We start from the raw sequence: 20,902 nt of genomic DNA, 5'->3' as shown, positions 1-20,902 counted from the left end.
TCAAATAAAGAAACGGTAGGAAGGGGGGGGACTTTAGAAAATAATGGAAACTTACAATAGTGGCAAGCATATTGCTAATATAAAGCCCAGTTTGTCTGCAAAGGTTATTCAGGCTTACAAGGCAAGTACTCAGATGTTATTTATCAGTATTGTCCTAACCCAGAGGCAAGAGTTAAGTAATGTGCACTGAATGTGGGCAGTGAGGTGTTAGTTCTAATATTTTCCTGTGTTAAAATGACTGCTTACCTTCTTTTGAAAGGCACTGTTTGTTTGCATTTTTTATGATTATTCATGTTTCCCCTGAAATATTTAGCCAGTAAATTTGAGAGAGATTAGTTTATAAAAGAAAGGGGATAGAATGTGAGTCATGTTTAAATTTGTAATTTTGCAGAGTAGCTTAAGGTGACACATCTGAGTACCTGTGTTCTTCATCCTCCTCAACATCATACTGTTATGCTACCGACATAATCTAATAAAGCAAAGCTGGTGTTTTCATGATTCAGTGATCTTGAATAAGGGATCTTGACATTCTGTCATGTTGGTTTTTATATTGTCTTTTAAGGTATGACAATAACAAATCAGTGCACAATATTTGTAAATGACACACTATGCACACAGCAGGCCTTGCAGTAAATTATTATCTGGACTAAAAATACAGCACATCTATTAAAAATGACCCAATATATGAGAAAATTACAAATCCAAGACTGTCTGCCTCGTATTTGCCTGTCGTTTCCATTTTGATTGCGATTGGCTGGCAAGGGCTGCTGCTGGCATTGCACAATTGGCTTAGATGGAGAATTACAAAACAGGAGCAGATCCCTTGACTGGGACTCGGTAGCACATGCAGCTGAGTACAGGCGAAAAAGAAAGGTCACCCGTACGCAAGGATTTGAGCAGAATCTCTCTCACAGATGTTTCCATTCCAGAGAAGTGCATCTGATCGCGTTCTTCTCATCTATGACTTGGACTGTTTAAATGCTATAGGGATCTTTTGTTTTGGTGAATGTGAAAATGCACCTGGGAACAAGTTTGCAGCCTGGAGGCATATGAGAATTTTGGGTGCGCAGAGCAATATCATGAAATGATCAGAAGGATCTGCATTTTTAAGGGGTTTTAAATATCAGTGAGGAGGAAGACAATGCAAACGGAAGGTTAAAAGCAGATGCAAAAGGAAAACAACTTCATTTTGATATTGAAATTATACTGAAAACAGCATGAAGGAGGGATTATATCAGCACCAAAACAATGGAGAATCAAAGGGTTTTATTTTTCTCTGAAATAATCTCTGGTCAAGAAATGTAAAAACTACCTTTCAGGAAAAAGAATTCATGATTTGATTATGGTTTGAAGCTCTGTGGAACATATTTGGGACTGCTGCATCTTTCCAAAGGTGTGCAGTATAGTATATCTTTACTTAAGATGCTTAGATGAAGAAGATTCTGCACAAAAAGGTCATGACTGGGTCGTGCTGCCTTTTTGAGCGAGAGAACCAGAGGAATTCCACTTGTATTTTAACTCAACTTCCTCTTTTTCTTCTTTCCTCCTCCAAACTTAGTTTACAAGATGCTGGAATTGGATTTATTCTTGTCATAGATCGCAGACAGGACAAATGGACCTCCGTGAAAGCTTCCATTCTGCGGATAACAGTGAGTACTGTTTTAAATTAACTCCTTCAAAAGATTTTTTTAGTGTTGAACCTTCCTCTTAGAGTGGAAAACCAGCCAATTTCTTCAAAAGAACAGTAGCCAATAGATGGCACAAAAAGTATCGAGTAGTTCTTTTGCATCCCAGCTGACTGGAACCAAGCATCATGTGTCTATGATGTGCTTTTAATGCAGTTTGCAGCTCAGGACATCTTCCTGAGAAGGCGCTTGGGGAGCGTGTGTGTATGCATGTGAATGCGTGTGGCATGCTGCTTTCCCAGGAAGGGACCAATATTTGCATGGACAGCCCGTGAGTTTACCTTTCATTATTCCAGTGAGCTTCCCATATAGGAAGAGATGAGGATGAGGATTCTGACTTACTTTTCTATTTGTGAAAGGACTTATGATGTCCAAATTAAAACAGGGGTTGCTTGTAAACAGGAAAATACTATGTACTTACTATGATCCATCATGGTAACACACTGTTACATCCATCACACACTGTTACTTTCAGTCCCACTTCTGATTAATGTTTTTAAAATCTGCAAACAAAGCTTCTTAGAGGCTTTTTTTATTTACACACGTAGGAAAAGACAGATTCATGTTTATGATGTGCTTATCGTATTCTTGTTTTATTTGTTTTCTTGTTATCCTTGCTTTTATTGTTAGTGCTTATAATCTTTCCAGTAAGTGCTGAAAAACAGAGCTATAAGCATCTTTAACTTCTAATGGCTAATAAAATTTGGCTCTGTGAGATAGAAGTGAAATCAAAACAGTGAATGCCATTTTTGTGTAGCCCCATTCTGACCAAAGAACTGGTTGTTTATTATAAGTTAAAAGGTATTTATTAAAGGTAATACATTACTTCCACTATACGACTTTTTATGAATGAATATGTAATGATAAAATATTCACACAATACAACTTGTTCCATGATAGGTATGTTAGGAACATTAAAATATTGAAAATAAACCAGAATATTAGCAAAATTTGATTTTGTAGTTCATTTTGAAATTTTGTAATGCAGCTTTGAGATGACTCCAGTAGTGAAAACCAAGAGCAGCATAATTTGGGGTGATTAAAAAGGAAGTACTATATCTCTGGAGTTTTTGAATCTCTTTAAAAATTCAGTGCTGTAGTTTCTGTTCAAGGACAAATAAGTATTCCATAGATGGCAGTCCTTTTATTTATATAATTGGGGTGGTAGCAGGTGGGAGGCAATTACAGACATGTTGCTTATAGCCATAATATTAATGTTTATGGTAGTGTTCCTCCAGTGTGCATTATTTTGCCTAGAAGCACGATCTACAGAACCTGAGTATCTATTCCCTTCGATAAGGGACCCATCACTGGAGTGATGGCATTGGTGCCTAAGGGCTTTGCCTGGAGAGGGGTGTTAAGTGCAGGGAGTGCTGCGGGTTGCAGTGCTGTTGATGATGGGTTACTTTCCTTTTTTCTTCTTTCCTCATTCTTCTGTGAGCTTTATTTAAAATAAAAGATCACGCTTCTTAGTTGAAGTCTAATCTGTTAGAGGCATGATCTTTTTTTTATATTTGTTTCTTTTGTTGAACTGGCTCAGCTTTGGCTTCGTATTTCATGTGTGGATGTGGGTGGCAGCCCTGCTTTTGGGCTTCAGCAGGAGTCACATCTTCCTTGAACATTTGAAAATTCTATTTTCTTATTCCAAAAAAAGATCTGATGAAAAATAGTTTGCTGTTGTCCACCATTTGTTTCCTATAATCTCTGCCATAAATTAAATACATTTCTGCTGTCTGTTCCTTAAAAAACAAAGCCGAATATACACAATGCATATCTTGCGCCAGTCATGAGGATTTCTCTGGCTCCTGTTGATGGACAAAGATTTTTTTTTTTTAAATAGCTCAAGGGTAACTGGAAGCTTAATTTCTACTTGTTTGTTTTTTCTAACAGTCAGAGTTGTCTCTTAATAGTGATGAAGCATCTGAGTGTCATTTGGGTTGTCCAGATAGAAACGTATGTCTGAAAGGCTGGTATCCCAAGCAATTTTGATTGCTACAGCTTGGTGCTGTGTGTGAGGATTTGTCTCACATTATTTGAGAAGAGAGTTTTGGCTGTTGCCTCATTTGTTGTAGTTCCCACAGCATCTGTTGTCTTTCCTGACTTTTCTCTAATCAACCTGAGGGGGTTGACCCTCTTGATTTGTGAAATCAGAGATGCCAGTATGGGGTGCTGTGGCTGGAGCAACTGCCCATCACTAATAACCTGACAACTGTAGGAAATATATTTGTAAGCACTGAGCAGCTGCTAACCAGAAATTCGTACTGGCATGTATTTTTTTAGTATTATTATTTTGTGTTATTTTCAATACTCTTCACACAGAATTGCTTGGTTTGTACTAGTGGGTGTTGGAAGTATGTTTTGAAACAAAAGTGATTAAAAAAATATTTTTTTCAGGCTGAAATTAATGTGGAAAATCTTTCTATATTATGAAAATTTTCTAGGCTTCATTTTTTCCCCTTTTTGTTAGGGATTATTTTCTTTCCTGGGACCAAAAAAGAACAATGATGAGCTGAATCTGTATTTCATGGTGATACTTTAAGGTTGCTATAGACAGTCAAGGCTGTAAAGACAGAGGTAAAGCTATTTTTGCAGACACAGTGGAAGGGCAGTGGCTGCACCATTCACTCAGGAGGTTTGCTGCTGAAGCACATGCAGTGACAGCAGAACTGAAACCAAAGCCAGAGGCACTGGGCTGAAAGATGGCACCTCTTTTCCTGGGATGTGAAAGAGAGTGCTGCTCTGTTAGTAGTTCCAGCGTGTTTTCTTAAAAAAATGAAGCTTATGTCATTACATCATCTTTGTCTCTGTAGTCCTGTCATTGTCTTCCTCTATCTTGAAAGGTTGAAGTGTGAACTCAGTCTTTCAGACAAACAAAACACTACGCTCAACATCATTAAAAGTTCCACCATAGCCATCAGCCTCATATTGAAAGTCCAGGGAAAATAAACTTCCTTAAACTTGGTGTTTAGGGAATAACACATGTTATTCCCTAACTGTTGAGGAAGCAGTTGATATGGAGGTCACTCAGGCGGTAGTGAGAAAGTTTTACCCAGTCACAAACTTTGCAGCCATTTCTAAATATGGCAAGAGTTGAGTTTTATTCAACCTCCTGGAGAAGTTTGCTATGTGATTGGCTCTTTTTGACTAACGATGTATTGCATGCAGCTTTCATGCCTTCTGTTTTAGACTGCATTGTCTAGAGCACTGTTGTTTCTTAGCTTTTCATAAATCAAAATGCAGTCTTCACTGTAACAGAGGCTTAGCCCATTAATGGCTTTGAAGATTAGGGCCAAGACCTTTAGCTGGCAGGAGAAGACCACAAGCCAGTGGAGAGACTGGAATGCTAATACCAGCCTAAACCTTGCAGGAGCCAGGCAGTCCCGGGTTTGTTGCCATCTGGAGTTGTTTTTACATCCAAGGTGAGAAACAGTGAATTACAGTAATCCAACCTTGAGTTCTTTGGCTTTGTAGAGAGGTATTGAGTTTCTTAGTGAGTTGTTGGAGAAAAGATGCTTCTAGTAAGTGATGTTCTGTGAAAGGCACTATTTTATGTTATGTTATGGATAAGTATTTCCCACTAGCCCAGTTTCTAGCTAGCATTTTGAATCATGTTCAGTAATGATACTTAACAATTCTTATCAGTTAAGTTTGAAAAAACTGGTGGTCTTTCAGCCCCTACTGACATTTCTTATTTTTGTTTGGATTCACATCAAGAGCTTGACAGTATGATGAAGTTAGTGTTTGTATTAATATTGTGGTTGTTGTTATGAATGTTTTCAGTTAATGATAAAATAAAAGGTTATTTTGAGATGCTGTATGGTTTTGTTTTACTGCTTTGGATGTTTTGAGAATATTACATGTGCAGGCACTTTGCACTTATCCTTGTAAAGTCAGCCATTTTTCTTTTTTATTAGATAGGGTTTTAATATGTTAAAAGAGAGAGAAGTGCTTCACTTAAGGTCTGAAAACAAGATCATAACATCACAAACATTAAACCCAGATCTAATGCAAAACAGCTCAATGTTTTTAAAACTAGATTTCAAACTGCTGCTTTCATGAATTGATTTAATTCAAGATTCTTTCTTGACAAGATGCCTGTTTCAAAGACTTCGTTCTAGCCAGGAATAAACAGTCTTGACAAAAAAAAAAGGGAGGGTGGGGGCACTTTTTAGCTTCTTTGTATAGAGAGGTGTTTTGGAAAGAAGTGCCCTGCGGCTTGTGGCATGCTAGTTAAATGCAGAAGGGAAAACACCACCACAGAGTTTGGTAGTGTGAGTATATTGAAGCTCTTCATAAAATGAAAACTAGTGTTGCTCCAAGTATTTTAAGACAGAACAACTAAAACTGAGTCAGGCATTAGCTCTTTGATGGCTCACATGGTTCAAATAGTTCTGAAAGCTGTTTACCTGGAATGTGGAAGAAAAGGTCTTGTACGTTCACTGTTTATCAGAACGACTTTCTTTTGCTGTGTAGGAGTACAAAAGACTTCTTGAGCACTGGGGCAGCTGAGTGAATTGCTCTGTGGGATTGAACAGCAGACAGCAACTTTATTTTAGGTACATCTCTGTCTAAAAGGTATACATACCTATCCACATAATTCCTTTGTATACTAAATAAGCCTTAGGAGGACATAGCATATGTGAGATGTGAAAACTCAGAAGTGTTGGCTTTCTTTCCCAAAGCTCACCTTTGGGTGTTCGCTACTGAAAGCTTTAGTGACCAGCTTCTAGTTGTAGACCCCAGCCACTGCTCTGCTCTGCGCTGCCTCTTTCTGGGAGTGGCAGCCTCGCAGTGCTCCATATTGTCTTAGTAAATATTGTGACTGTTGTAAAGTATGTGATTTAATGAGACTTATTCTTCCTTTGAAAATGCCATCTGCCTAATAGCCTGTAGTGCATGTGCTGTGTACAGTTGCTGTCAGGCAGGAGTGTGTGGGATTGCTGCTCTGCCTGACTGCTCCGGGTAAAGTTGCCAGGTGATTTAAGTAGCTCCCTGTTGGCACCAACAGAGCAAGACCACATTACAAAATGGAAACCAAAGATAGGAAGACTCTTAGTACCTGTCTTTGGAATGCTGTCCCTCCTACCCTGCAAATAAGCTTACCAACCATCAGGCAGGGGTTGTTTCCCGTTCAGCTTTTGCAGTTTCTTACCAGCCATTCAGCGTCTTGTCATCTTCATACGTGAGATGGCCTGCCTCTCCTTACCTCTCCCTGCTAGCAGCTGATTAACTTCAAGGTCAGTACTAGTGCTACAGATGGCCTCTCTGTCATTAATATTCTGTGAAGAAAAGTGATAATTAAGATTATATGCATCTAACTTAATTTTACATTTTGTCAAAAACACAGCTGGGTTCAGTCTGTCTAATATTCCCCCTTTCCAGAAGCCTGAAGCATGCAGTGGAAGGCTCCCCAACCCTGAGAAGCAGAGGCCTGAAAGCAGGCAGGTCAGCCTGCTCCTTAGTATTAATTAACTGGTTTCCTGGAGTACTTCAGGTAACTCCTGTTTTGTCCAGCCAGCAAAGGTTCTTCCCATGTTTAGAATACTTATAGGACATCTATTTTGAATATAAATTCCTATTTTGGTCAGATTTATTTCAAAGCTGATACCTACATGCACATCTACATCTTTTTCTGTATCTTTGGAATTGGCACTGGCCTGGCTGGATGGGAAAGTGAGGGAGATAAGCAGATAGAAAACTAATCCCATGACTATCATGATCCCATGAGTATCATGAAGTATCAAACAAGTGCGAGTGTTAATGCAAGTGAGATGAAGGAATATATGGGTTGCACTAGAGTAGAATAGGGGCTACCCTAGGTTTCATAGAGGATAACAAAAACATGACCCCTGATTTCCTTTTGCATAGGCATGAAATTAATTTAATTGCAATATTTGAGACAAGATGTTGTGGGAGCAGTTAACATTAATCTAATAGACAGACACTTTTGGAAAAAGGTTTTCAAGTACACAAACCCTTTTTCAAGTCTCAGTGGTGTTCATTAACTTCACTAAACAGTCCTTGAAGGCACTTCATTTTATGGCACTACTAAACATGCATGCTTAACATTTGGCACAGCGTTATTGAGAAGTCATTGTTCCCTCTGTCTGCTTAACATACAATTACTTCAAAGAAATATGCTGCTGGACTGGAACGGAGATTTTTTGTTTGTTCTCTTGTGTTCAGGGTGAAGTTGACTGGTTGATGAAGTTCACACGCATCTAAGGAGTGTGTCTTGCATCATATAATTGTCCCTGCAAGTCACCAGGGCTTTGGGGTGGGGGGATGGTGGAGGGGGGGGAGTTAGGAAAATGGTAATATTTGGGCAGTGCAGATATAAGCTCAGATAAACTGGAATAGCTGGTGCAGGTCCAGCATTGTTTACTGGAGCAATACTCCCTTTTCTTGTTGTTTCACAAAGATCAATTTGCAGATTTGACTGCTAGCCATAACAAGCAAAGGAGGCATAATTTTTTTAAGCCTTGAGTTTTTTGGGGCATGGCATGAAAGGGGGGAAGAAAAAAGCTCTGAGCTTTTGTTGAGAGAGGGAAAACTTCTGGCAAAACTTGAATGGGAGTTAAAGTGGTACAAGACTGTATTGACTTAAATAGCATTGTTTTGGGTAGACACACTGAGATGAGGAATAATTGTAATGTGTATTCTCTGTTCTTTGAATTGAACACTGATGAGACAACCTACTTAAATTGGTTATGCAATTAAACTCTATTTCATAAAAGCTAATACACAGTTTAGAAAAATTTACTATTGCATTGCATTTGGCTAATGCTGTTTGTTTCAATAATAGCCTAAATATCATAGAATCACAGAAGAACAGCTTGGGTTGGGAGTGACTTTGAAAGATCATCTGGCCCAACCTTTCATGGGGAAAGGGAGCCTCAATGAGATGGTCTTGGTACCCAATCCAGTCTCATCTTGAAAACCTCCAGTGATGAGGACTGCCACATCCCTGAGGAGATTGTTCCAGCGAATGATGTTCTCACTGTAAAAAAATTTCTTTCTTATATCAAGATGAAAACTCTGCTGGTGCAATTTGTGCCTGTTGCCCCTTCTCTTCTCCACATGTCTCCTTGTGAAGAGAGAGCCTCTGTCCGCTTTGTAGCCACCCTTCAAGTGGCAGCTGGAATGCTGTGATGAGGTTCCCCCTGAGCCTTCTCTTCTTCAGCGAGAAGAGACCTAACTCCTTCAGTCTGTCCTCACTGGGCAGGTTCTCCAGCCCTTTGGTCATCTTTGTGATAACTTAAATTTACTTTTTGGTGTCTTTCATGCTTCATACTTTCATCCTGTTGTGTGTTTCTAATGTATCTACTCAACTTGAAGTTAACAGCATAGACATTTCCCAGTATCCTGGGTAAAGACTAAATGGGTTGCAAATATGTGCTGCCAACGACAGTATGTCTAGATGTCATATGGTGGAGTAGATATTTCATATGAAAATGCATTATCTAAAAGATATTTCTTCTTGGAGCTTCTTCATCTGAAATATTGGCATTCCCACTGAATAAACCTCACATTTTGGAAATTGGAGGTGAAAATTAGCAGCTCAGATTCTGAACAGTGCTGTTACGGGCACAAAATTGATTGACACATGCCTATTGAATGTGTGAAATGAATAGACTACATGGCTATCATTCTAAAAAGCTTAGTCAGGGGGTTTAATAAAAAAAATATTTTGTCTATTCTTGCAATGCCTCCAAGCTAAATAATTTTCTCAAATAAATTTGCATCTGTCCTGGATATAATAATGTTAAAACATGGTAAAAAACATCTTTTCTTAACTTTTTCTTCTGAATACAGTAGGAATTTTCTAGAAAAAGTTTTTCATCTGAAAACTGTGGTTAGTAAGTCCACAGTACTTTTAGTACAGAGAAAGATTATTTACAGTGCAAGGATGAGGAGCTGGTGTGGGCACTCAGAATTACCTGGATTCTCTTCCCAGCCCTCAGACAGACTCCTTTGGGACTGAACCCCGTGCTTTCTAGAAAATTTGGACATCACCAAAGTGGAGGCAGGTTATGAAGCTCAAGCTTTTAAGGTTTCTCAATCAAATTAAGATCTCTGTTGTGTACTGAATATGTGGGGAACAACAGTGAAGTGTTCCAGAAAAGTTTTTTAACTACTTTTCTCTTTTAAAGTTTGTAATTTTCAATGCCAAATACTTGGAAGTCTTGGAAACCTCAAAATGAATATTAAACCACTCTCCAACCTGCCAGCTATTAACAGTTTCACTAGGCATTGAAACAGAGCATAGCATAACAGCTCCCTTCAATCTGTGTTTGGTTTTTAAATGTTTGTTGTTTTTTTGTCTTCTTTTTTTGTAGTTCAGTTTGCTAGAAACGTGACATAATTTCCAACAGTATAATGAAGAAAATGGCATACTTACTCATTATAATGATCATTTCTGTATTGAGCTTTACTGTCTCCCCACAATGGAAATACTGAAGAAGGGAGAAGACTTGCATGATTTCAAGAATGACTAAATGCCAAGTAGTCAAACCTCTTCCGTAGCAGAGGTTGATCTTTAGTAATTTAATGCTATTTCTTTGCTTCCTTCTCCTCTTTTCTGTTTCCCCTCTATCACTTTTAGAACTAGGAAAGATCCATCAGACTACTCTAGAACTGGGAATGATCCATCAGACTACTGGTTGGAAGATTATGAGGAAAAAACTACAGCTGAGAATTATTATGTTCAGCTTTTATTTCTGTCTGCAAAATTAAAGCTTATTTCTAAGCTGCTGTCTGAGAAATTCAGTCTCAGTGGCAGTGGTTTGTGTAGGCAACTGGCAAGGTAGTATATGTGCAAGTCAGATATGTGTTGTTAGGTGTTCAGTCAATAATGGGGGTTTCTCTTGGCACCCCCTATGAAAGAGAAGATAAGGTAACCATTAGAGTACTGCTGTTGGAAAAAGTACTAATCCACCACTCTTTGTTCATTAGCCTTCTTGACTAGGATGTAATCTTATCTGAAAAGCTAGCTCCAAAAAATTTGATTACAGGAAAATAGATTCCTGTTCCCAAAGTGGAGTAAATGTCTGTTTGAATGAAGCTCTTTGTACAAGTCTTGCAAGTTTATAATTGGTAACCCCGTTATGGGAGGCCTTTGATACAGTTAGTTCGTGGTTTAACAGGGGCTTCTCCTTGTTCAAAAATATTTTCTGGAGCTGAGACACAGAAAATAACAGACTAAACTTGTTTTGCAGGCATCTTTCCCGGGAAACCTGCAACTAGTTCTTGTTCTGCGCCCAACAGGATTTTTTCATCGAGCTCTCTCGGACATTGCTTTCAAATTCAACAAAGATGAGTTTAAAATGAAAGTACCTGTAAGTAATCCTCTGTTTTTACTCTACTATCAGGAATCTGTTAAAGTACTTAATGTAGCCAGTGAAGACCAAAAAAATCCCAGCAAAAAGGCGCGCTTAAAGGAGCATATGAGTTTGTAAGCAGACGCATTTCCCATGGACAAATACTGTAGTTTCTATCATTTGAGCAAACATACAACTGTTGCCTGTTGTTACATCACCAGTAAACCCACTGATAATACTTTTGTTTGTAAATGTACAGTGTTTATAGTTTAAAACAAACTCTGAAACTATACAAGTTAAAAATATACAAGTTATTTTACTTATTGGATGTAAACTTTAAGGGTGAAAGATAATCTTTAAGATACTTTTCCCCCACCCCTTGTTTATTTTGGGGAAGCAGTCTTTACATGCCACACCGCTGGAGATACTGTTCTCTTCCACAGACCCAGGATAACAAGGGAAAATGAACAAGAAATGAATGTTGCTTTTAGAAAACAGCCATGTATGGTTTATCAAGATAAAAAAAATCTGATGGTGTAATTTATGTTTTATAATCCATAAGCTTTTTTAAATCTGCCAGGTGCTCATGCTCATACGCAGTTTTTTACTTTTACCTTCATCTTCAACTGAAACAACTGTTAAGTTTATTTTTCTGTACCCAAAGAAAATAGTTCCATCACTTGCTTCTGTACTGAACTGAATTTTCTCTATTGGAAGCCGAAGGATGGGGCTTAGAATCCTTAACAAGAGACTTCTCACCACGTTCCCTTTTTTCTTTGCTGCTGCAGATCATAATGCTGGGCTCAGTATCAGAACTGCAGAGTTACATTGATAAAACACAATTAACAGAAGATCTTGGTGGCACCCTGGATTATTGCCATAACAGATGGCTGTCCCGTCGCACTGTAAGTCTTAGTTGTTGTTATAACTTTCCAGTTTAATGATCTGGTTTATACCCTGTCATTTATAAAACAGATTCCAAGTGATGCAAGTTGACTTGCTCGGAGTGAGAAGATGTTCCCAATGGTACTTAGTCATCTTAGAGAAATAATATGAGTAATAATTTGGGAGTGGTTTTCTGAACACTTGGAGCAAAGGAATTGCAGTATATTATTATGTTGAGGTTTATTGGTTTTGCTACAAGAAGGAAAAAGCTCAAGTTGTAGAATAACTCCAGATTATAAAAATATGAGGAAGATATACCTGATACAAGCCTAGGAAAAATATACAATTAAGGAATTAATGGTGACGGTATCAGTTGCTTGCAAAACTATACTTTGACCATTTTTCATGTAATTCATCTGCTTGGGTTTGTTTCGAAAGTTACATTTTGTATGTATGTGTGTGTTTGTATATATGTATGTGATGAGCAATGAAACATCTTTAATGATTTTTATTCCAAAAGGCTATAGAAGGTTTTGCCCAAAAGGTTAAGCAAACAGCTCAGATTCTTCAGTCCTTTGGGACTGAGCTGGCTGAAACAGAACTACCAAATGATGTGCAATCAACCAGCTCCCTTCTTGCAACACACACAGAAAAGAAGGACAAAATGAAGGTATGTAATTTTTGTAAAAATGTTATTTTCTAGTTAAACTGTGTTTTAATTTATAGCTAATAATGTTAATAGAAAATTTAGAGGATGTTAACAGACAATATGAAACACTGAAATCTTATTGAACTTGTTTTGCTTGGTTTGATGTTAAATATCCTTCTTCTATTCAAAAATGGCATTTCTTGAGGCTAAGTTTGTGTTCGTACAAATGCATAATGACTTGTGTGTGAATCAGAAATTCCTTTGTAAGTAGCAGTGTGTTTGATATGCGTTTTTGTTTGCAACAAGAAATTTGATTGTATTTGCGTGCACATATGAAAATATTTGACCTTTTGAAAAACGGACAAACGTTCTTTCAAGTCAGCTTAAATGAAACCTATTTGGGGGGTTCAAAGCTGTATATCTAAAACTTATGAGATATTTGGAGCCTAAGGAGACAGTAGAAGGCTATGTATCATGAAAATTAAACTAGGTTACATTGGGATCTTAAGACGGTAAACATAGAAAAAAATGACATTTAGTATTTACTGTCTGTATTTGTTGTCAGACACTGTTTTTAATCAAACTATGCTTGTTCTACTGCTGTTAAGGCTTCAAACTGGAAAAAGGCTTTTGTTTTATCAGGTGTGCTTAAAAAACCAACAACATATAACTACAGTGTGTGGGGGGGGTTTGTTTTGTTTTGTAGGAGGATATCAGGTTAGCAGTAGAACAGGGAGATGATATCCTCGGAAGTATTACAAAACCAGTTACTGAGAATCCTGAATACAAACTGAATCAAGATCAGCTAGACAATCAAACAACAGTAGAAAGGTGAGAGGAGCAGAATACTGAACATGCTGCTTTTCTGGGTTTTTTGACCCCTTCCCACCTCTCAGCTCTTTTACTTAGTTCCTTATGCATGCTTTTCAATTGAAGTGGGAGGTTTCTTTTTCTTTAAATTTGCCTAAAGGAGCTTCTAGCATTGCTTGATATCGTATCAATGTCATTACTAGCTTTTAATTTGTTACTAGGGAGTACACCACTCTTCAAGTATCTATGCACAAACTTCCTATATGGTTTCTTTGGGCAGATAAGTAATAGAAGTTTTTTCCTTGCCCCCCCCTCCCCCAATTACTGCCAGGTTTTGAAGACATTTTATCACCATAGAACAGATGTAAATTTGCACAAAACTATGAAAGCGTTGCTCATTTCCCTCAGGCAATATTCTGCATTCTTTTTTTGTCTGTCATTCTGTGTTTCTGTTACACTGGGGCTGACTTTTCTTTCCAAATAACTGTCCATTCCAATACACAAAGCTTGGCAGAAGTCACTTTTTTTGGTCACTGTTGCTATCAGCCATCCGAAGGATAGTCAGGGTGGGGGTTGCTAGTTTATCCAAAATGTTCCCACTTAATATGATATCTGAGAGAAGTTGGAACAAACTGTGTGTGTGTGCATGTGCCTTTTTTCTAATTGGTTTTAACTTGTAAATTCAGGGTTTATTTCTGTGCTATTGAAGACAAGAGGTCATTAAAATTCTGATGTATGGTCTTCCCTGGACATAGCCTAAGTACAGCAACACGCACTGTAAAGATGTTCATAGGATAACATACTGTCAAATGCAGTATTAGAAGATAAGTTCAAAAGTAAAAATTCTAAGGCATTCACCAAAATTATACTTGAAGAAGGCTCTTTTCATTGCAGTACTGCTCTGCACTTGCCTGAGGTATTTAAAAAGTAACTCTGCTTGAAAGAGAAGCAATAACCTTCAGGTTTATTATGAGCCTTGCTCCAAGGAATGAAATGTAAGGGCAGCTGGCTGGTCACAGCAGTATGACTTTTTACCTTCATTTTTGCTTATAGCCCAAGGCTTGGGTTCCTCTGGGCCCTAGCCCACACACATTTGCATGTTTTATTTATGTTTGCTAGCCCTAAGTACCCATGTCCCCAGGCCGGAGCTCAGAAGAAGTCTGTGTGCAGCAGCAAGCTTCAAATCAGCACTTGCCAATTTTTCAGAACTTACTATTTGTGTTGGGTTTCAGTTTTGTATCAGTGTTATTCTAGGAAACAATTCTGTGCAATACTCAAATTTTCCTGTATTCAGTTTATTTTTTCTGGAAAATATTGCTTTGGGGAGGCTTTTTGTTTACTGTGGAAGATTGTATTGTCCCTTAAAGGTTGCACCCATCATTCTTACAGGTTTGGGGGGGGTGTGTTTGTTTGGGGTTGTTTTTTTTTTAAGACTTCTGGCTCAATTACATGAAACGGAGACTGCCTTTGATGAGTTTTGGATTAAGCATCAGCAGAAACTTGAGCAGTGTCTGCGCCTTCGGAATTTTGAACAGAATTTCAGAGAGGTGAGAACTTCTTGGTGGCGGTCAATATTTGGTAATATAGAAATGATGCAGAAGAAACTACTTCTCCCTCTTGTTATTTCAGGTCTTGAGTGTGCTTGAAAGTTTCTCCAACCTTTTTCTTGTACATGTCCTTACTTGACATACTGCTATCTTTACTACCTTGAATATTTGCCTATAGAGACATAATAGCTTCTCTTCTGCAGTCCTACAATCTTTTTTTTCTTCCATGGGCCCAGCAGTGTATAAGGGTTCAAAAACTCCTTTGAAACCTGTTCTCTACCACAGAAGCATAATATGCTGTCTGCAAGGCTTTCATCTTGCAAGTAGGCCTCTTTATGGAACCAAGACGTAGCTAAAACCTTCTGGCTGAAATTTTATAAAACAGTCTCCAACACTGTGGGTGGGAAGTTGTAACCACACTGTTAGAAGCTGGGTGGAGGCTGAACTACAATTTTTACAGCCAGTTTCTGATCTCATGTTAGTTTAACTCGTGCTTGGTGGCATTTACAGTCTCTTTACATGGTGTAGCTGATCTCAGAGCACAGCCCCTGTGTCTTTGTGGCAGCAATGCTCAGCAACCCTCTTACAAGTGTATGTCTGTCTTTCAACCAACTCTTAGGGTGAGGGCCTATCCCTCATGTTTTGCTGTTTATGTTAATGTGTTGATGTTGCTTTGTATTTTTGTCATCTGGTAAAAACAAGATCATAAATGTTTCCTGAGCATTGGTTTTCCTGTTCTCTCTTCCCCCTTTCCCCCCCCCTTTTTTTTTTAATCAGAAGCAGGAAACAGGATTACTTTACTGCCTTTTCTTTGCATTTGTTTTCATTTTGAATTGGGGGTAAAGGTAGGCTGACAAAAAAAGTGATTTGTCTCTGTGCCCAAGTTACCCCATAATGCGAGTCATCTGACTGGAAATAGTAGCTAGCAGCTATTTAACTGATGGGTCTTCAGAGAGGTGGAATCATCTTCATTGATACATAGGTGTATCTCATTTCAGGTCAAAGCAGCTTTAGATACTGTGTCTGAGAAACTGTCTGCTTTCATAGATGTGGGAAACAGCTGTTCTCATGTGGAGCATATTTTGAAAGATCTTGCCAACTATGAAGAAAAATCATGTGTAAGAACTCTCTAAGTCTCCTTAATTTCTAGTACGACAATGCATGTGTGGAAGGTAACTGTATTTGATTATTGAGTATAACTTATGAGTAGGAGCTTAAGCTGACAACAGGGCAGAAGTCATCTCTCAAGTAATGTGTAGAAGCGATTTGGAATGAAGTCTTTAACCACCGGAGCAGCTCAGTTCTTAAAGAGCAGAGTGACCATTAACAAAGTCAGGGTGATCAGTTTGTGAAGGAGCTGCATGAAGCATATGCATAGCCAAGTTTTGCACTTAGTCATCAAGGGGCCACTTCCATTCCAATTAAAGCCACTTATTTAATTAAATCTCAGAAATGAGAAAGCTGTGTGTTGAATGAACAATGTGTTAAAAGATGAACAACAGAAACATACACTCTGAACAATGTAGAAAAGGCACCTTATTATGATTTGTGCTTCACAATAAAATATATAGCTCTGTAAGTGAGGTTGTTGCTCATGAGGCTGAAGCGCTGGAGTTAGGTATTTTTTAATTTGGGTTCAGATTGCTACTGTACTCCAAATTGTATACTTACGCACGCAAACATGTTGCCAAATACATAAGGCATAGAAAGACAATAGTGGTTCCTTCACAGGGTGGCATATGATCAAATTCATTGTAGTACTCTGATACAATAAAGAAGGTGGCATAGAAGTTCTTGGGCATCTGTAAAGAAAGGAAATATCTTTGATTTATTAAGCAAAGCAGCTGTTAACTAAAGATGTATTCTTTATCAACGTGTATTTACTGCGTAAACTTTTTGATTGGTGTTGATCTAAGAAAAGATGTACCTAAATCATGCTTGCTTTCTTAGGAAACTGTAGCAAAAGCCAGAATGCTAGCCTCAGAGGGTGATGCTTTTATTCAAAGCAATCATTATGCTGTGGACTCCATTATTCCAAAGTGCAGTGAACTTCATCAACTCTGTGATGCCTTCACTACTGAGATAGAACGGAGGAGGAATCTTCTTAACAAATCTCTAGAACTGCATGGCTTACTAGAAAAGGTAAATTTTGTATGGAACAGTTCTGTTTCCCATCTTGTTTGCTAAAACCTCAGCCAACCAGCTGCCAAAATGGCAGGTAAAAGTATTTGTGTGTGCTGGAAGTTTTCTTCTTAAATAGCTGAATACATCACAAGCAGAGATGTGAAATGTTTTAGGCCTCTTAGTGTATGATGCTGACATTCGTGTATTCTGAACCTGTTCTTTTCTGTGTTTCTAGTCTATGAAGTGGTGTGATGAAGGAATTTATCTGCTGGCTTCGCAGCCAGTAGATAAGTGTCAGTCTCAGGATGGTGCAGAATCAGCATTACAAGAGATTGAGAAGTTCCTGGACACTGGTGCAAGCAATAAAATCAAGGAGTTGAATAAAATTTACAGAGAGTATGCACACATCCTCAATGAAGACCTAAAGGTACCAGAAGACATTTATGTGTATCCATGCAGCCATTTGTTAATTTTAGAATTGCTCTCTTGCATGGCCATTGATAAAGCTAAATAATCAGTATTAGGAATTATACCTGGGAATTGGAAAGCCAACACATTTCCCTACCTGTGGTGCACGTCCTGTCATATCTTTGGATAAGCATCAAGGGCTTCAGAGCCTTTTAATAACTACTTCGATTTCTCAGGTAGTAGGATTGCTTTTAAAAGAAATTCTCCGAAGTGAATATTTGAAATATCTTTTTTTTATGTAGCAAAAAGGTGCCTGTCGTTAATATTTGTATGACTTTTGCTTTGTAACTGCCTTTATTTTAGAACTTGAGAATGTGTCGCTTGTCCTCTTAGTTGATCTCTTCATGTAACAGAACCATTAGACACTGTCAAAAGAACTTTTTTTTTTTTCTTTTTAAATTGAAACCTGAAACCCACTGGTTTCTCTACAGCAAGCACACAGAATGTTTTATGAAGTGATGTTCCAATTTTTAAGTGTACTAAATGACTGAAAATTATGCCTTGTTACAAGTGAAGAGTAAGGTAATATTTTTATATGTGGAATAAAAGCAAACGTAATTGCAAATCTGTGTGCTGTAAATGGCAGCGTACCTTATTGATGGGTCTCTGACAGGGAATTTATTATTTTTGTTTCTGTGGCAATGTTAGGAGCATGTGCAAAAGGTTTTCCAGAAGCAAGAAAGTATGGAAGAAATGTTTCAAAAGAGACAAGTAAGTCTTAAGAAACTGGCAGCTAAGCAGACACGTCCTGTTCAGCCAGTTGCACCAAGACCTGAAGCCTTCGTAAAATCTCCTTGTACCTCTCCAGGTAAGTAACTGTAGTAGCCTTTAACTTTTTGCGCTATGCTGAGAAACTTAAAGAAACTTGCAGCTGTAATTTGTGGTTGCACAAACATCTGTGTCAGATCTGCTCAAGTTCTAACTGCTGTTTGATTCTGGTTTATGTGCTTAGGTCTTCAAAGAGAATACATATCCAACTCAGAAAGCAGTGCACTTCGGAGGGTAAACTACAGAAGAGGAAAGGTAATTGTTTTTCTTTGCACTTTTCATGCTTGAAAAAGTCCTAATACAACAGAATATTCAGGAACTTCAAGAAGAATGAGGCAATTCCACTGAAAAAATGATGGTATTGCCCCTATCAAAGTAACTCTGGTGAAGCAGTCATGTGGATTAAATAGAAGCTGCTTTGTCGCTGGGCTGGATGCGAGGGAAGGTAAAGTAAATAGTTGCCTATATTAGGAAAAATGTTAGGGGCAGCAAAATATAAAATCTATGAACAGGAAACATTTTTTATTTGCCAGTAGTAACTGGCTACTCTTAAAACTGGCAAAAGTGAAGAGGTAGTTGTCATTGGCTCCAAGACAGCTTCACCTGACCTAATGGGTTGCCATTCCCAAGTGGGGATGGTCTTCCTGTCCTGCCTCCGGTGAGGAAAATAACCTGACAGCAGCACAGAAACAAGTAGTTTCCCACTGGGTTAGAGAGTCGAATCAACTCAGCAAAAGTTCAGCAAAAGACAACGCGAGGAGGATGGCAGGACCACATGAACAGTAGGAACAACAGTTGGAGGACAGTGCTAGTTCAAGGGGGATTGAAAGCAGAACCTCTCACTTTTTCAGCAAGACGTAATTAGGTCAGCTGTTACAGTAAAAGTTGTAAGAATGAACTTCTGTGACAAGGTATGAAGTTACCATAAAGTTAGCAGAGTACCTCATTTTTAGCTTGGAAAACAAAGGCCAGTGTTGCCCCCAAGATTATGCTGATGCTCTGATGTTGTCTTCCTGGAAAGGTGCCTCGAACCATGGTCTTTTGTAAGCTGGCCTTTCATGGAGAACTAACTTCCTGTGTCTAAATGTTCTCGTGTGTTTCAAGACCTCCAGGTTGACTTGGATTTTTTTGCAGTGTTCTTGCAAATTGCCTTCATTTTTAATGGAGTACAGTCTTTCCTGTGAAAACGCATGCAAGTGTAGCTGAGCGCAACGCTCTGTATTTTAAAGTAGTTTTTCCCCACCTGTGATGCCATGATAATTTTTTTGTTGTTTGTTTGTTTCTGCCTTTAGAGTGAAATGACTGAACTCCATCAAAGCAGAGGAGGATCTACAATGGATGATGAAGAAAACCTAGCTGTGTTACGGCAGTAAGTATATTTTGATAAAAGAAAAATGCCTTTTCTCTGATTTGGTTCCAGCAAAGGCTGAGTTTGGCTACGGATTTGATAAGACAAGTATGCCTCTCTGAATTAAGCCTCAGTGCTTTTTGAAATACTTTGTCTATGCTCTGTACACAGAGGAAGATATTTCAGTCTGTCTGCAGCATTATTTATAGTTTATATAGTACCCAGACTGTAGCTTTGCTGCAGCAGGGTGATGCTGTGGCAGGGTAACTACATATTTTCATTTCAGAGATTACATAGTTTTGAGTAATAGCCCCCTGTAAATCTGTCAGAGGTTTTGGTCTCCATGCTGCAGAAGACTTGGTCTTTTTATTTGACTTTTTAGTCCCTGTTTTGAAAATTGTACAAAAAAATCATTTTCTTACATAAAAAACTAATCAGCATCACTTATATTAAAAATAATAATAATAACTTAGTACCACCTGCAATGTGTATAGCAGAGCTTGCCTTTCTGCTTGTAAACTGGATACTTCTACTGTCTTTTCACCATTACAATGACATGTTAAATCATACAAAATCACAATGGGAGGAGGTTGGAAGCAGCATGCTTGCTTAACCATTAGGGAAATTAAAGGAGCATTGTGATATTAAAAGTGTGCCCTAAATGCCTTTAATTTAAAATGGTTGGTATATCTCTAAGTCTGTATTTGATAATTCTGTGCAGCTCTAACTCCAGCTCTTGTAATACATGTGAACACAGCATAAGCAGGTTTTGTATATACAATGATAAAATGCTTCACTGCTTCAGCTCAGTTACTACAGCACTTAAAATGCTAGATTTGACTTTTTTTCCTGTTTAAACACATTTTCAGAGATTTGAAAATGATTTAAAAATATGTGCTTACCGATAAGGATACGTAAACTGTTGACAGAAATATCTATGAAACATCACATTTTCCGTTACCTGGAAATTGTTCTTTTATTGTCTGAGGTAAAGTAGAAACTCAGACAAAGTTAATGTTGCCTCATAATTTTGCATAAGTGAATAGGCCTGCCTTAACTGCCATGCTTTGTCTACAGGCATGTAATGAATGAACTTATTGAGACTGAACGAGCATATGTGGAAGAACTTCTCTGTGTTTTAGAGGTAAAAACTGAATTCCACTGTGGCTGTTAGTGGATCTATTTATTTCTTCCATTTCATGGATGCTCTGATGCTTTCCTTATCACTATAATGTGTCTGCTTGTCCCATCAAGCGGTGTGATCATTACATCTCTCCTCTCTCATCGTATTTTCACAG

General features: G+C 38.2%; 1 protein-coding gene across 14 annotated transcripts in view; it reads left to right on the top strand.

Moving 5' to 3' along the window:
• MCF2L (MCF.2 cell line derived transforming sequence like) overlaps positions 1-20,902 on the top strand; it is a 162,252-nt gene that overhangs the window by 122,025 nt on the left and 19,325 nt on the right. For 13 of the 14 annotated variants that reach the window (XM_030471350.1, XM_030471319.1, XM_030471292.1 and 10 more), the window contains 13 exons: positions 1,559-1,649; positions 10,904-11,023; positions 11,794-11,910; positions 12,411-12,560; positions 13,246-13,370; positions 14,782-14,896; positions 15,895-16,014; positions 16,847-17,038; positions 17,256-17,447; positions 18,137-18,296; positions 18,441-18,511; positions 19,549-19,625; positions 20,682-20,748. In XM_030471350.1, the coding sequence (XP_030327210.1) occupies positions 1,559-1,649; positions 10,904-11,023; positions 11,794-11,910; positions 12,411-12,560; positions 13,246-13,370; positions 14,782-14,896; positions 15,895-16,014; positions 16,847-17,038; positions 17,256-17,447; positions 18,137-18,296; positions 18,441-18,511; positions 19,549-19,625; positions 20,682-20,748 (1,597 nt within the window). Of the gene's footprint in view, positions 1-1,558; positions 1,650-8,754; positions 8,939-10,903; positions 11,024-11,793; positions 11,911-12,410; positions 12,561-13,245; positions 13,371-14,781; positions 14,897-15,894; positions 16,015-16,846; positions 17,039-17,255; positions 17,448-18,136; positions 18,297-18,440; positions 18,512-19,548; positions 19,626-20,681; positions 20,749-20,902 lie in introns of those variants that run through there. The other variant, XM_030471402.1, reaches the window with a different exon arrangement.

This window comes from Strigops habroptila, chromosome 2 (genome assembly GCF_004027225.2).
Source record: "Strigops habroptila isolate Jane chromosome 2, bStrHab1.2.pri, whole genome shotgun sequence".
In the NCBI taxonomy this organism is placed as follows: Eukaryota; Metazoa; Chordata; class Aves; order Psittaciformes; family Psittacidae; genus Strigops; species Strigops habroptila.
This window is presented reverse-complemented; position numbering and strand designations above follow the sequence as displayed.